Below are 13,306 nucleotides of genomic sequence, written 5' to 3'. Positions count from 1 at the left end.
GCCGCACAACTTTTATACAACAATGCTTACGTGTAATTGAGTTTTTCACTCCCCTAGCATTATCTAGCATTTCCCATTTTTTAAAAAAAATTAAAAAAAAAAAAAAAAAAAAAAAAAAAAAAAACTCATTTACACATAAATATTTTTATGCAATTATTATATAAAAGTTGGCCGGTTAACGTATCTCTTTTTTTTTAATGATTGGTTTGAAAAAAATGTTGAACCGAGAGTTTGACAAGGATTGGACAAGTCTGTGTCTTCTATTTTCTTTTCTTTTTTGGTAAGGGAGAGATTCTCTACGGAAGGCATACTACTGAGAAGAGATCCTGAATGCTGAATCACACTCTGCCACGTATTCTCCATCAGGACGATTGCAGTTGGGTTTCTATGAACTTTTGGGCAGTGATCTGTGACCTCGTATTTTCCTTATCTTGTCTGGGTATTAGTTTTGTAAAGATTTTAAAATGTAAATCACTTTTGTAAAAGTTGAACTTTTTTAATACGTATTGCGTGTCACATAGGAAATTACCAAAGGTAAAAAGAAGTAATCTTTATCCATAGGTTTGGAATATCAGTCACATTTATTACTAGACAAGATATTTAGTTGATGTTGGTAATAGTGTTGTCATTTTACTTCATCCAAGAGTGTGTAGTGTTGTCATGCTGTCGAAAGATGAGGACTGCGAAGTGATGTACTTGTCATGTTTGGGTGTCACTAAAATGATCAAAAATTTATTACAAATAGTTTGTAAAAAATTTTTATTGATCTATATATATGAGATTGACACGTGTCTTTGATACGTGAGAAGTACATGTTATTTTAATAGTATATATTTTTCACATAATTTTTTAATAGTATTAATAAAAAAACATGTGTTTCTCACATGCTTAAAACACACATGTCATTTCTATACGTGGGTTGTAAAAAAATTAATACAAACTGGTTTGTAGCAAATTTCTGTCCTACCAAAATTTATAGTTATTTTTTAAAAATATGTTTGGGTTGTTTTTTAAAATTTAAAATATATTTATATTTTATTCAATTTTTATTTTATTTTTTTAATTTTGTCTCAGGTTTTCTGAGGGCTTGTTTGGATTTGCAATTTTTTAAAAAATTGTGAATACAGTGAGAATTTTTTTTTTTTTGAAATTATGTTTTGATAGTTTAGAAAACATGAGACAAAATTAGAAGAAAAATAAAATTAGATAAAATTTAAGTAGAATTTGATATTTGAAAAACAGTATTTTAAAAAAATTTATGACCCAAACATGTTCTTAAATCATTCAAACATCTTTTTTAAACTAATTTTTCTTGGTATTCACGATTTCACGTAATAGAATATAAATTTAAAAAAATTCAAACACCTAAACGTACCCAAAATGTCAAAAATATTTCCATCTCGTATTGAAAATGTTTAATTTGCCACGAGTTTAATGTTCTAGAGAGATCCACCATTATTAAGAGTCCTTTATTTGTTTCTTTCTACTTTTAGATTTCGGTGAGACGATAGGATAGTCTCGATGGGAGTGTACAAAATGACATGATTAATCACTCCAAAATATTGAGGTTTATTTTCTCCTTTGTTGGCTTCATCAATAATTAGACTGCGTTTTACATTATGATTTCGGAGATAAAATGTAAGATTTTACTTAAAATCGTTGAAAATAGATCGAATGGGATTGCGATTTGGGCCGATGCTTTTTTTTGATAACGTGTAATTTTAAAAGTTAAACTGCGATTTTACCAAACGCTTAACTATGTTTTTAAAAATTACGTTTTAAAATTATACTTTTTGAAATCGCATTCCCTACGGACCCTCAGCCAAAATGCAAAAGGAGATCAATATAGCAAATATCATGTATAAAGTATGTAAATAAAATTAAAATATGAAAAGCTGAAAGAGTAACACTATTCCGTTTGGGTTTGCGATTTCAAAAAGTGCGATTTAAAATAACGATTTTAAAATGTGCGATTTGAAAAAAGTGATTTTTAAAAACGCAGTTAAGCGTTTGGCAAAATCGCAGTTTAGCCTTTAAAATCACGAATTTACCTTTAAAATCCTGCGTTTTCAAAAAAGCACCATCTTATCTGCGATTTGAAAAGGTAGATTTTCTGCGTTTTCAAATCGCAATTTTTAAAAACGCAGTTCCCAAACGATCTATGTTCTGCGATTTGATTTAAAATCGCACTTATTGTCTACGAAATCGCAATCCCAAACGCACTCTTAGTAGACAATTATATGATTGTCATATAATTAAGATAATATGACAGTAAAATTAGTCATTCGTTTTTTTTTTTTTTAAAGTGCTGATCCAATAGCTGATTTTTAATGACACATCATCAAATTGTATAACTATCATATAGTAATCTACTAGATAGCGTTACTCAAACAAAAACTATATATGCTCGACTTTCTTTTTTCTTTTTTTATTTATTTATTTTTTTTTTGGTGGGGGAGATAAAGGGGGAAGGTGGGGGATGAAGAACACGAACACGCAAGGAAATGTTCTTTTGTGCTTTTTCTTTTTCTTTTTTCTTTGACAATACCATGGAATAAAAACACAACCCTTTGATTTTCGTATTCTTAACGAGTTGAATGATGTCCTTGTAACTTTAAAAAAACAACGAATTCGCTGTTCATCCTCTGGACAGTATAATTTTGTCCAAGAAAGCCAATAAAGTTTGTTAAGAAACCCATGGCGTTAGATTTCAAAGAAACTTCTACATTGAGATCTCATGCCAAATTATTGAGAAAAATAATGAAAGAGATGTATGTATACCCATCAAAGACGAAGAATGCAACAGTTGTTCGTCTTTCACGTCTAAAGCCTTAGACCATGTCTCAAGTGTCACACGCAATAATAAGATGTGTATGAGTGAATGTTAGGATTAGAAGTTGAAACTTTAACCACATATTTACGAAATCATAATAAAATGGAATTAAATGGGCTTGTAAACTAGTTTCTACACATAAGATTTAGCTCGCACCACTTTAACACATGTGACATAACTAAAACAATCATATTTTTAAAAGACGTGTCAATAATCCAATCATATTTCTGCATTGATCACATTTAATAAATTGTACGACACTATCCATACCTTTTATTTAAAAAATATACAACGTGTAGTTATATAATCCATATGAATTTATTTACAGAAAATTTCTAACACAGTTTTTGAGATGACCCAAAATACTGAGAAAAGCAACACTCTTTTGGTTCAAAAATGAAAAGAGAACCGACTACTTAACTCATTTTCAGACTTTAGGTCTCATAATTATTCAAACGAGACATGTTACATATATATATTTTTTGTACATCTCTTATACATTTTTTTTAAAAAAACTAACCATTGAATTTGTAGGACTCACATGTGGGTTTTTATGGGTCCTACAGATCCAATGATTGATTTAAAAAGATATGTATGAAAGATATACAATAGATGTAAAAAATAAATAAATAAAATAATTCTCTAATTATTTAAATAATTAGTGTAGTTTTATAGGGCTTGTGGCTTGCCAGCCAGTCCAGTTCTAATTCTAGCTGGGTAATTTCTAAATCTTAGGCCCAAAGAAAGCCTATCCACAAGGGCCTGGAATATATAGGACAGCCTGGCCCATCCAAATAAAATAAATAGGAAAGCTTCAAATAATGTTATTGAACAAGGATAAAAATTTAGAGTAGTCTTCAATTTCTGGCTAGCTAGCAAGTTAAAGTATTCATAGGTTCTCCTTCTTTCTTTATGCGTGTGTGGGTCACGACTTCTTTTCTTGGTCTTGGCTGGTGGTGGGGATGGTTTCCGGCAATCAGCTGTCACTGGGGTGGTGTTTGTGTACGGCGCGTGTTGTTCAAGCGTCGGCACCGACGATGATTTTTAGATGACGGCTTGTTTGATGTTTCTGTTGTGTATTTGTTTGTTGTAGTACTCCTTGTATTGTTTTTATCTTCTTTAAGTCTGTCTATGGGTTTTCAAATATTACTGGTTTGTTTTAGGGCTTGTTCTGCCCGGATCAACCTTCTCATCTTTAAGAATGGTGCTTAATTGTAAAGAATGACTCAAATGTTTGATCTTGTAATATTTGTTTATTTGTAAGTAGCACTCAAATCAGATTTTTTGGCTTAGTAAATAGCGTGCGTTTGTACCTCTATTCACTATAATGTGCCATCGGCATGTTGGTTATTAATGCAAAGAACCCTGAGCTTATTTGTTCAAAAAAAAAAGTATTCATAGGGCGGTCGATACTCGATAGGGCTGGTTAAGGAACCCTTGGGATTCGAATCGGAAGGTTTTTCAAATTCCGACCTGAGGGGGTTAAGCAATGCCAATGACATCTCTGCGGAGTTCTTCGACAGTAGCGAGAACAGGGATAAGTTCAGAAATGGAAATGGCATCGAGGAGGTAAGGTGGAGCTAAGTGAAGACGAAGGCAAATGTGAAGTTGATGACCGCAAGAAGATCGACAAAGAGACTAAGGGAGCGGCAACAAACATGAACTGAAAGAGTAGATTGGCATAGCAAGGTCTTTTGAAATGGAATATATATTAAATAATTTTATTTTTTTTAATGATTTTAATATTTTCATGTCTGGTTGGAATTCTTTTTTCTTTTCTTTATTTTTTGTAAAATGAATTTCAAATTCCGACCCGACCCAATCATAATTCTAAAACTAATTACCGAACCGGATTTAAGGCTTGCTAGTAGGCGGCTCGGTAAGGACGGGCCGGGGCACTATCGGGCAGGTTTTGCCCAGGCCTTGTAGCAGAAGAACTAATATAGCTCGTGGCGTATGCGGGTTTCAAGCATTTAATCTTATGCTTGAAGCTCATATGATCTTTAATGAAGTATTATTGTCTTTGATTCTAATATAATGGGAGGAAGTTTAGAACTATGTATAACTATGGTCCACTCAATGCACACTAAGTAGCTTTTAAATTCACAGGAGCTCAAGCAGCAGCTATGAATCTTGCTGTGCTTAATTCAGTCATGAAGCAAGATCTTCAAAAAGTTGTTACAAAATCTTACAAGATGGAGTTGTTAAATTGAATTGAAATCTCATAAATAAAATCTAATGTGAAATTATGAAGAAAAGGATCAGAGACAAATCTCTTAATCTCATCGTATTGATAGAAAATGAGGCCAAAACTAAACGATAATCACACGTTTAGTTTGGGTAATCTTACCATCCCACCTGCCTTTTAGGGCGTTCATCACCGCACCTCCAACACATTTTAGGGTGGTTCATTTTCTTACCCTTTTTTTTCTCCTCTCTTTTATTCATTGTGACGACGTAACTCATTCTAAGCCACACATTACGAATTGCAAGGTATCTCAATCCATGGTTCAAGTATATATTTACACACTATTGATATCTAACCGACTTAAATGGCCGTCACTTTCTTTCTTTTCTTTTCTTTTTTTCTCGTTGCAAAAAATCACATTATTCATTTGATACATTTTCTTTTAATTTCTATTTACTCCATTTGTTTAGAGCTTGTTGTTCTGTCCACAACATGGGCTCCATAACTAGGTTACAATTCTTTTTTTTCTTTTTTTTAATCGAATGTCCTCGGGGGTACTGCCATGTTACCCAATCAAAGAATCATCGTATAGACTATAGAAAGACTCGATACCATCGACATGTTTAACAATAATAGACAGAAGCCATGAACCTGTCTCTCTGTTTCTCTGGTGTGCGCGCACGTTTGTGCTCGTCTGCTCGAGAAAGAAAAATTCCTATTGATAGCAAAATGAGGCCAGATAGAGCTAAACGCGAGAGAGAGAGAGAGAGAGAGGGAGTGGGACCCGGGCTTCCCTCTTCTTACAACTATAAACGAACGATAAAAAACCACCCCAACTCCCATCATTTTTTGTGTTCCAGTTCCACCACCCTGGCATCCTCATCCGTACCCTGTCCCCCTTCTTCTTCCCGATTCCCTCACCCCCACCGGTCACCCCCGTCCCTTTCTTTCTTTCTTTCTTTCCTTGTCTCTGCGAAATCTGACATGAAAGATCACTTCTGGGTCTGAATGCGTGAGTGGTCTTTAAGAGCTTTTAAACCAGCCAAAAAAAAAAAAAGGAGTCTTTAAGAGAGATCAAAATCTTATATTTGGCACCGTGAGGATCCGGAACAGACAGGTGCCCTTCTCTCTCTCACATCTCTCTCCGGTTCCTTAGGCGTAGGGTGCATTAGGTGTAGGGTGGAATACAAGGTTCGTTTAAGCGGTTAAACTATCCTGCGGAACAGAGAAACATCTGCCTCTGCCTCAAAACAGAGGAAGTTGCAGAACGACTTTCGCCTTCCTCTGTTTCTCTGTTTTTTTAGATCTCTTCCCAGTGTTCCTATAATCTTAATTCTCACTCTTACACATTTCCCATTTTTCATAATTCCTTGTCTTTGTTTCTGAGCCTTTCAATTTATTTTTGGTGAAGTTGACTCCCGTCGGCTCGAAACAATCCATGGTAAATGTTTTTCTTTTCATGAAAGTTTCTCACATGTTATTTATACATCGGACGCATACATGGCAATATCACCTGGCTGATTTCAAATTTGATTTTTCCTTGTTAGATTAGGCCTGCCACCTTATTATCATAGTGAAATTTTATTATATTGGTGCTTCGAGATTAACACAAAGCAGAAGAACCTTTGAGAATTAGAAAAAGAAAAAAATGCAATTGATTCAATTAATTTACGTTTAATGATTACAATCACACTTTAAGTTTTCCATTTATTCATTTTCTTGGAAACAAATATACATTCGTTTATGTATATATATATCAGATTTGATGCATGGGTTTGGATTGGTGTAATTGCAGGGCCAATTTCGTTTCTTTTACATGGGTTTTTGAGATTGCTGATTCGCTGCACCTACAACTTGAACTATGTTCTGCTGCGGAGGGGCAGAGGAGGAAAACCACGGTCCACCAGCTAACCAATATACTGCTCCCCCTAGAGGGGGAAATACATATGGTACCGGTAACATATGCGCTGTTTTGTCAGTATTTTGTGATTCATGTTAGTGCTCAAGGACATATTTGAGTTAAACAGCAAAGAAAGATGTCTAAATTCTGTCACTCTGTTTTCATGGCAACAAGAGGGACGGCAGTTTTTGCTTCTTATTGTACATGTCTTGAGCTAAAGCTTGATATTTGAATATTCAAACGCCAAAATTTGATCTTGAGCACTGTTTTGGAAAATTCTCGTAGTTTTTTCGTGTATTTGGATGGCGGTGAAATGTTGTCTTCTGTGAATTATAGGTGGCGGGAGAGGAGAGCCAAGGAGTTCCAACGTGGTCAAAAGTGGAGCTCCACAGAAAGTATTACCCATTGAAATACCGGCTATATCGTTGGATGAATTAAACAGGTTGACTGGTAACTTTGGCACAAAGGCTTTGATCGGAGAAGGTTCTTACGGCCGGGTATTCTATGCAAAACTAAGTAATGGTCAGGCTGCAGCAATAAAGAAACTCGATACCAGTTCATCACAAGAGCCGGACACTGATTTTGTAGCTCAGGTGAGATTTTAGTGTTAAGGGATACAAATGCCTTAAGAGAGAGTCTAGCGAGACCTAGGGGTAAAAGTGTTGGCGGATAATAATCGTCAACATCCTCTATCTGCATCTATCTATTATTCACTATCCGCATAAACAGATACGGGTGCGATTAGCAAAATTATTGTTTGCATATGCGAATGCGGACAACAGTTTTAAGGTATGCGGATCCGCATACCCTTTATATAGATATATATTATTTAATTAAATTCAATTAAACAACGTATTTTTGGTGTTACCTCATATGCGGATAACAGTTTTTCAAAAAAAAAAAATTTCCCCCTTTACCAACTATAAATAAATGAAGCAGAAAGCTAAATAATGTATAAGATGGAAATTTCATGGCAAAATTATTAGCAAGTATGATCTGAATAATAATGTTCAACTCTATATAATGCCTTTTAGTATTTACAAGAAGCAGAAATTCCAATTTCAATGAGCAAAACGTTTATTACCTCATATGTGGATAGTGAATAATAATCGCAATAACCACACAGATACAGATAATAGCTGCATGATGTGGAGGCAGATATTGCTAATAACCGCATCCGCATTTTCAACCCTATAAGACATTAATAACTTATTGAAATTAACACTATTAACTCAAAAGCATAGGCCACTTATAATATATTAATTACTCATAATTGATTTTGATGCAATCTCTTTCAATGCAGCTATCAGCAGTTTCAAGACTTAAGCACGAGCATTTTGTTGAGTTGCTCGGGTATTGTTTGGAAGCAAATAACCGAATCTTGGTATATCAGTTTGCGACAAAGGGTTCTTTACATGATATATTGCATGGTATGTCCTGTTTTGTAGCATCTAACTTGTTCTTTTCCCCCAGCCCACACCACATGGAATTCGATTCAACTTGTTTCCTTTTTAATGCAGGGAGGAAAGGTGTACAAGGGGCTGCACCAGGTCCAGCTCTAAAGTGGAATCAGAGAGTTAGGATAGCCTATGGGGCAGCAAAAGGTCTTGAGTTTCTGCATGAAAAGGTGCAGCCTCCTATAGTTCATCGCGATATCAGATCCAGCAATGTCCTGCTGTTTGATGACTTTCTGGCAAAAATTGCTGATTTTAACTTGTCAAACCAGTCTTCTGATACGGCAGCTCGGCTGCATTCAACTAGAGTCTTGGGAACATTTGGCTACCATGCCCCAGAGTAAGCTTTAGCTTTTCTCCAATTTTAGCTTCTTATATTTTGGAACTTTTGCAAATACTATGAACTCATTCCCCTGAACATTTGGCAAGTTGTTAAGTACAATCATAAGAGATAACCTGAGTAGATACCCTTTATGATCTGCAATCTCTTGAATGAACTGAATTTAGCAGTTAATGTATAGACTGCAAATTACCTTCCTGTTGTGTCTTTGATTTTAGTACTCTCAGCCTTCTTAGGTGTCCCTATTGCTTTCTGTCAGGTATGCCATGACAGGGCAGATAACTCAGAAAAGTGATGTTTATAGTTTTGGAGTTGTTCTTCTGGAGCTGTTGACAGGTAGAAAGCCAGTAGACCATACCATGCCCAAAGGGCAACAGAGTCTTGTTACTTGGGTACGTTTTATGCTCTGCTTTTGCCTCCGTTGCTTTGATTTCTCTTTCTCTTAATTTGATCGGTTGCCTTTGCCACCACTATATATGCACTTCTGATAGCTATCCTAACTACTACTACAGGCAACTCCAAGATTGAGCGAGGACAAAGTGAAGCAATGTGTAGATCCCAAGCTAAACAATGACTACCCACCAAAGGCCGTTGCTAAGGTTTCTTCCTTAACATTATAATTTTTTCACCAACGTACAAGATTTTAAAGCTGTAAAATGTTTGTAGAAGCACTAGTAGAGAAATGTTTGTTCATGAAACCTTTAAGGGCTTCAATCTGGGTCTGATGACATCATGTCAAAAGATGATTAGATAGTTAGCAGAGACACCCGAGACCACCTCTCTTTCAATTCTAGCAATTGCATTTTCTAGCTGATCTTGAAATGTTGGCAGATCTATTTCTATGAAATATAATGATACAGTTTTGAATCTTCTATTTCAGTTTATTGATTGATTATATGAATGAGATCCCTTGCTATCATGTTGAATTCAAACTTTTAAACACACCCCAACTAATGTTCTTGAGGCATATTTTAATTTAAAAGTATGAGGTGATTTGGTTTTCAGAAAAGCATTCAAGTTCCTTGTCGTGTTTTCTTGTGATTGTCTCTCAGTTGGCAGCCGTTGCAGCACTTTGTGTTCAGTACGAGGCGGATTTCAGGCCAAACATGACAATCGTTGTGAAGGCTCTCCAGCCACTTCTTAACTCAAAACCGGCCGGCCTAGACTCTAGTGCCTAGAATATTTACCTCAGAATCAGACAAGCTGTCTTCTGTAATTTGTAACTTCCCTTTGTTCCTTGTAATTGTATTTTCATTATTTTACAATTGACTGAATTAAGCACAGCAAGATTCATATCGGCTGCTTAAGCTCCTGTGAATTTAAAAGCTACTTAGCGTCATAGCGTGCGTTGAGTGGACCAGAGTTATATATTGTTCTAACTTTTTCCCACGATATTAGAATCAAAGACAAGAATACTTCACTAGGGATGATATGAACTTCGAGCATCAAGGTAGATCACAACCCATTACCGTCTTTGCCCTGACCCGAGCCCAACAAAGGTGGCTCCCAAGCCTGTGTTTCTTATCCAACGAGTCTCACCAGCCTACATGAAGGAGCGAAGGGCTACATGGATGTGCTACTATTACAATAAGAAATGAGACCCAGCCCATCCCTGCCAAGGACTGAAACTTTGCTTGATGGAGGGGGTACCGACACAGGTCAATAGACAAGGCCCGAAGTGTTAAGGAAGCAGTGTAGCCTAATAAACTGAAGCAAGAAGTGTTTCCAGAACCTAATCAGTTGGAATTAGCAGAGATTTCTGTGTCATTATTGGCACTCCATCACCTAAAACTATGAGACTACAAGGAAGGATAAGAAATTATTGGGTGGTTATTCCTGATTCACTCGGGCTCCACTCACAACTTTTGGGATCCTAATGCCACCCCTAAGAAGATGGGGGCGACGAGGAGGGAGGTTGTTGTTCAGGGGCTACAACACATGGAGGACATAGACAATCACTGGTGAGAGTCGTGAGACCCTCTCAACGCCCGCCATAAACCATGATTCATGAAGATTAAGCAAAAACAGATATCTTAACCCCACGTGAAGACATACATCCAAAATTTTAATTTCGCGGTAGCAATGGATAATCAAAATGATCCAAAGACATTATATAAAGACTGCAGTATCCATACAATACCAAACATAAAGCTGAAATAGGCATAAAACCATCCAAAACAAAACTTTTAAACAGCCAAGTACCCAAAAAGAAACAAACTATCCCTTGAAAAAAATAGAAAACATCTTGCCTCAAGCATCATGCCTCTCAGGCTCCTCCAAAATTAACTTCCCAACTGGTTTTGCCAACAGGTCTGTATGATCTTGGAATGGAGACTTTGTAAAGCGAGTTTCCCTCCAAAAGTCAGGTGTAAGAAACCCGTAAGTTTTCAGCAGACATTCAAAAGTTGCCTGTAGAAGGAGAGAAAAACAAGTAAAGAAACATAATGGTCAACGAGTACCTTTAGATTTTTGTTTGATAACCATACATAAAATTACCAACAATGCCCATAACAAAAAAATAAAAATAAAAAAATTCCTGTTAATAACCCAATAACAAGTATCTGAAAGAGTAAGATTTAATATAGAGTAGAACCAAGGTTCAAACATGATCAATTCCATAACTTTAAGAGTACCATCCTTGGGAAATGCATCTCTCTGTTCTCTAAAGTCCGAGCTAAAAACCTTTATACTTTGAATTTTTAGATTCAGTCAATTATACCAAAACAAACCATTACAACAAAGAGAGCTAAGGAACCATTTTCCAAACTTTTAGAAAACTGACGAATCCATAATTTTGAAGAGTGCAGACCACCAAACAACACTATTACAGAGATAAATTGTATGCGAACCAGAAAACTCAATTTCAACTATAAATCAAAGAGTGCATATACAAAAATCCCACAGGCTGAAAAGGAAAATGAGAGACAGATCTAAGAAATAATAGGAAGCTAAAAATAATAAAAAAAATACAACTTCATGAACAACACGGTGGCAAATACAATGTCAGATATTCCATCACACTCATTTCAGCCATTAAATGCACAAGTAAATTAATGCCTATAAAATTGAATGTACCACAACTCTAGAACAGCTACAAGCTTTGAAGTCCCGTACTGGCACCAAGACTTAAATACCTAAACTGAAAACCGTGCAGAAAACTATCCCCTGAATAATTCAGATCCAATACAGAAGATTGTTTGGATATTTGAGAATCAAACAAAAATCACAAGCGAGGTAAACATTTACATATATAGGATTCTAGCCAGTAAATAGCAGGTTCTCACCTCCAAAGTATAAAAGGGCCAGTTTAGACCAAAACCCAGGATTATAATGTCAAAGACGATTGCACACGCGCATTCGACAATATAATTTCCAATACCAAAAGAATGTTTACTAATTAGAAACATTTATGTTTTAAGATGCTTTAGTTTTTAACTGTGAACAAGAAGCTAATCCTTTTAGTAAATAATAATTTTAAAAAATCACAATCTCTAGCAACTGCACAAGCCCATGTGGTGTTGAATCGTTGATACACACGTCAAAGAACAGAAACAAATGAGTTACAGAAACTAGCAAATGAACAGAGACAAGTTAACAAATCATCATGAACGAACGCATTTCAACCCAAATACATATGACGAAATCCTCATCAAAATACAGATCCCACACATTAATATGCAAACACATATCATGAAACAATCACAAACACGAGCAACTTAATCCAACCAATCAAAGACAAGCTAAAAGCAAACCTTCACAAAGTTGCCAAGAGTCTTAGTGGAGCCTCTGGATGAGGTAAACACGTCATCGATCCCAGCAAAATGGAGGACCTTCTTGGGAACCCTGGCGGCCACAATTCCGGCTCCACGTGGCGCAGGCACCATGCGCACCGTGACGGAGCCGCACTTGCCGGTAACCTTACACGGAACAGTATGGGGCTTGCCGATCTTGTTTCCCCAGTAACCCCTCCTGACGGGGATGACGGAGAGCTTGGCCAGTATGATGCCACCACGTATGGCGGTGGCCACTTCCTTGGCGCATTTAACGCCAAGCCCGACGTGGCCGTTGTTGTCGCCGACGACGACGAAGGCCTTGAAGCGAGTGCGCTGGCCGGCCCGGGTCTGCTTCTGAACCGGCATGATCTTCATGACCTCGTCCTTGAGGCCAGGGCACAGCTGGTCGACGATCTGATGCTCCTTGATGGGCAGCGAGTGCAGGTAGATCTGCTCCAATGACTTAATCTTATTTTCCTTCACAAGACGCCCCAGCTTCGTCACCGGCACCCACTTCTCCTCCTCTTCACGGCGTGGCCTGCGCCGACCTCCGCGGCCACGGTCTCCCCTCGAGCGACCACCACCGAAGCCTCGACCGAATCCACCGCGTTCACCTCCACCTCGCTCAGCCATGGTTGGGCTTGTAAAAATGTGGGAGAGAGAGGCCTAGGGTTACAGAGCGAGAGAGAGGGCACTTACTGGGAGAGAATGGGAATCAGGCGCCTACGCGGAGAGTGAGGGCTAGGGTTAGGGTTTTGTGGATGGGTTTGGGTGATGTTTGGTTACGGGATTCACCGGTGCTTGGTGTCGAGTTTTAA

At 37.0% G+C, this 13,306-nt stretch overlaps 2 protein-coding genes across 3 annotated transcripts; one reads left to right on the top strand and one right to left on the bottom strand.

Annotated features, from left to right (window-relative positions):
• Window positions 1–5,789: 5,789 nt before the first annotated feature.
• Window positions 5,790–10,042, top strand: LOC133872653 (probable protein kinase At2g41970). Of its 2 annotated transcripts, none has more exons than XM_062310232.1 (8): window positions 5,790–6,138; window positions 6,817–6,970; window positions 7,258–7,514; window positions 8,225–8,351; window positions 8,442–8,715; window positions 8,975–9,107; window positions 9,228–9,314; window positions 9,768–10,042. In XM_062310232.1, exons 2-8 carry the CDS (start codon window positions 6,883–6,885, stop codon window positions 9,891–9,893), a joined length of 1,092 nt encoding a protein of 363 aa, XP_062166216.1. In that variant the 5' UTR covers window positions 5,790–6,138; window positions 6,817–6,882; the 3' UTR covers window positions 9,894–10,042. The 2 variants fall into 2 exon arrangements, with proteins under 2 accessions (XP_062166216.1, XP_062166215.1); XM_062310231.1 differs by having other exon boundaries at window positions 5,790–6,462.
• Window positions 10,043–10,802: 760 nt separating this feature from the next.
• LOC133872654 (small ribosomal subunit protein uS5w-like) lies at window positions 10,803–13,306 on the bottom strand. Its single transcript, XM_062310233.1, has 2 exons — window positions 12,468–13,306; window positions 10,803–11,124 (listed from the first exon to the last, which is right to left on the bottom strand). The coding sequence occupies exons 1-2, from the start codon at window positions 13,119–13,121 to the stop codon at window positions 10,966–10,968; spliced, it is 813 nt and encodes a 270-aa protein (XP_062166217.1). The 5' UTR covers window positions 13,122–13,306; the 3' UTR covers window positions 10,803–10,965.

This window comes from Alnus glutinosa, chromosome 7 (assembly GCF_958979055.1).
Source record: "Alnus glutinosa chromosome 7, dhAlnGlut1.1, whole genome shotgun sequence".
NCBI lineage: Eukaryota > Viridiplantae > Streptophyta > Magnoliopsida > Fagales > Betulaceae > Alnus > Alnus glutinosa.
The sequence above is the reverse complement of the archived record's forward strand: the minus strand, read 5'-3'. Positions and strand labels throughout refer to the sequence as shown.

What these genes read in the sequence shown, in the direction of transcription:
- LOC133872653 (XM_062310232.1), top strand. Translation starts at nt 6,883, where the DNA reads ATGTTCTGCTGCGGAGGGGCAGAGGAGGAAAACCACGGTCCACCAGCT. An exon ending in AACAGAGTCTTGTTACTTGG is followed by an intron (nt 9,108 to 9,227) that starts GTACGTTTTATG and finishes CTACTACTACAG; the next exon opens with GCAACTCCAAGATTGAGCGA. An exon ending in CACCAAAGGCCGTTGCTAAG is followed by an intron (nt 9,315 to 9,767) that starts GTTTCTTCCTTA and finishes ATTGTCTCTCAG; the next exon opens with TTGGCAGCCGTTGCAGCACT.
- LOC133872654 (XM_062310233.1), bottom strand. Translation starts at nt 13,121, where the DNA reads ATGGCTGAGCGAGGTGGAGGTGAACGCGGTGGATTCGGTCGAGGCTTC. An exon ending in CTCTTGGCAACTTTGTGAAG is followed by an intron (nt 11,125 to 12,467) that starts GTTTGCTTTTAG and finishes CTCCTTCTACAG; the next exon opens with GCAACTTTTGAATGTCTGCT.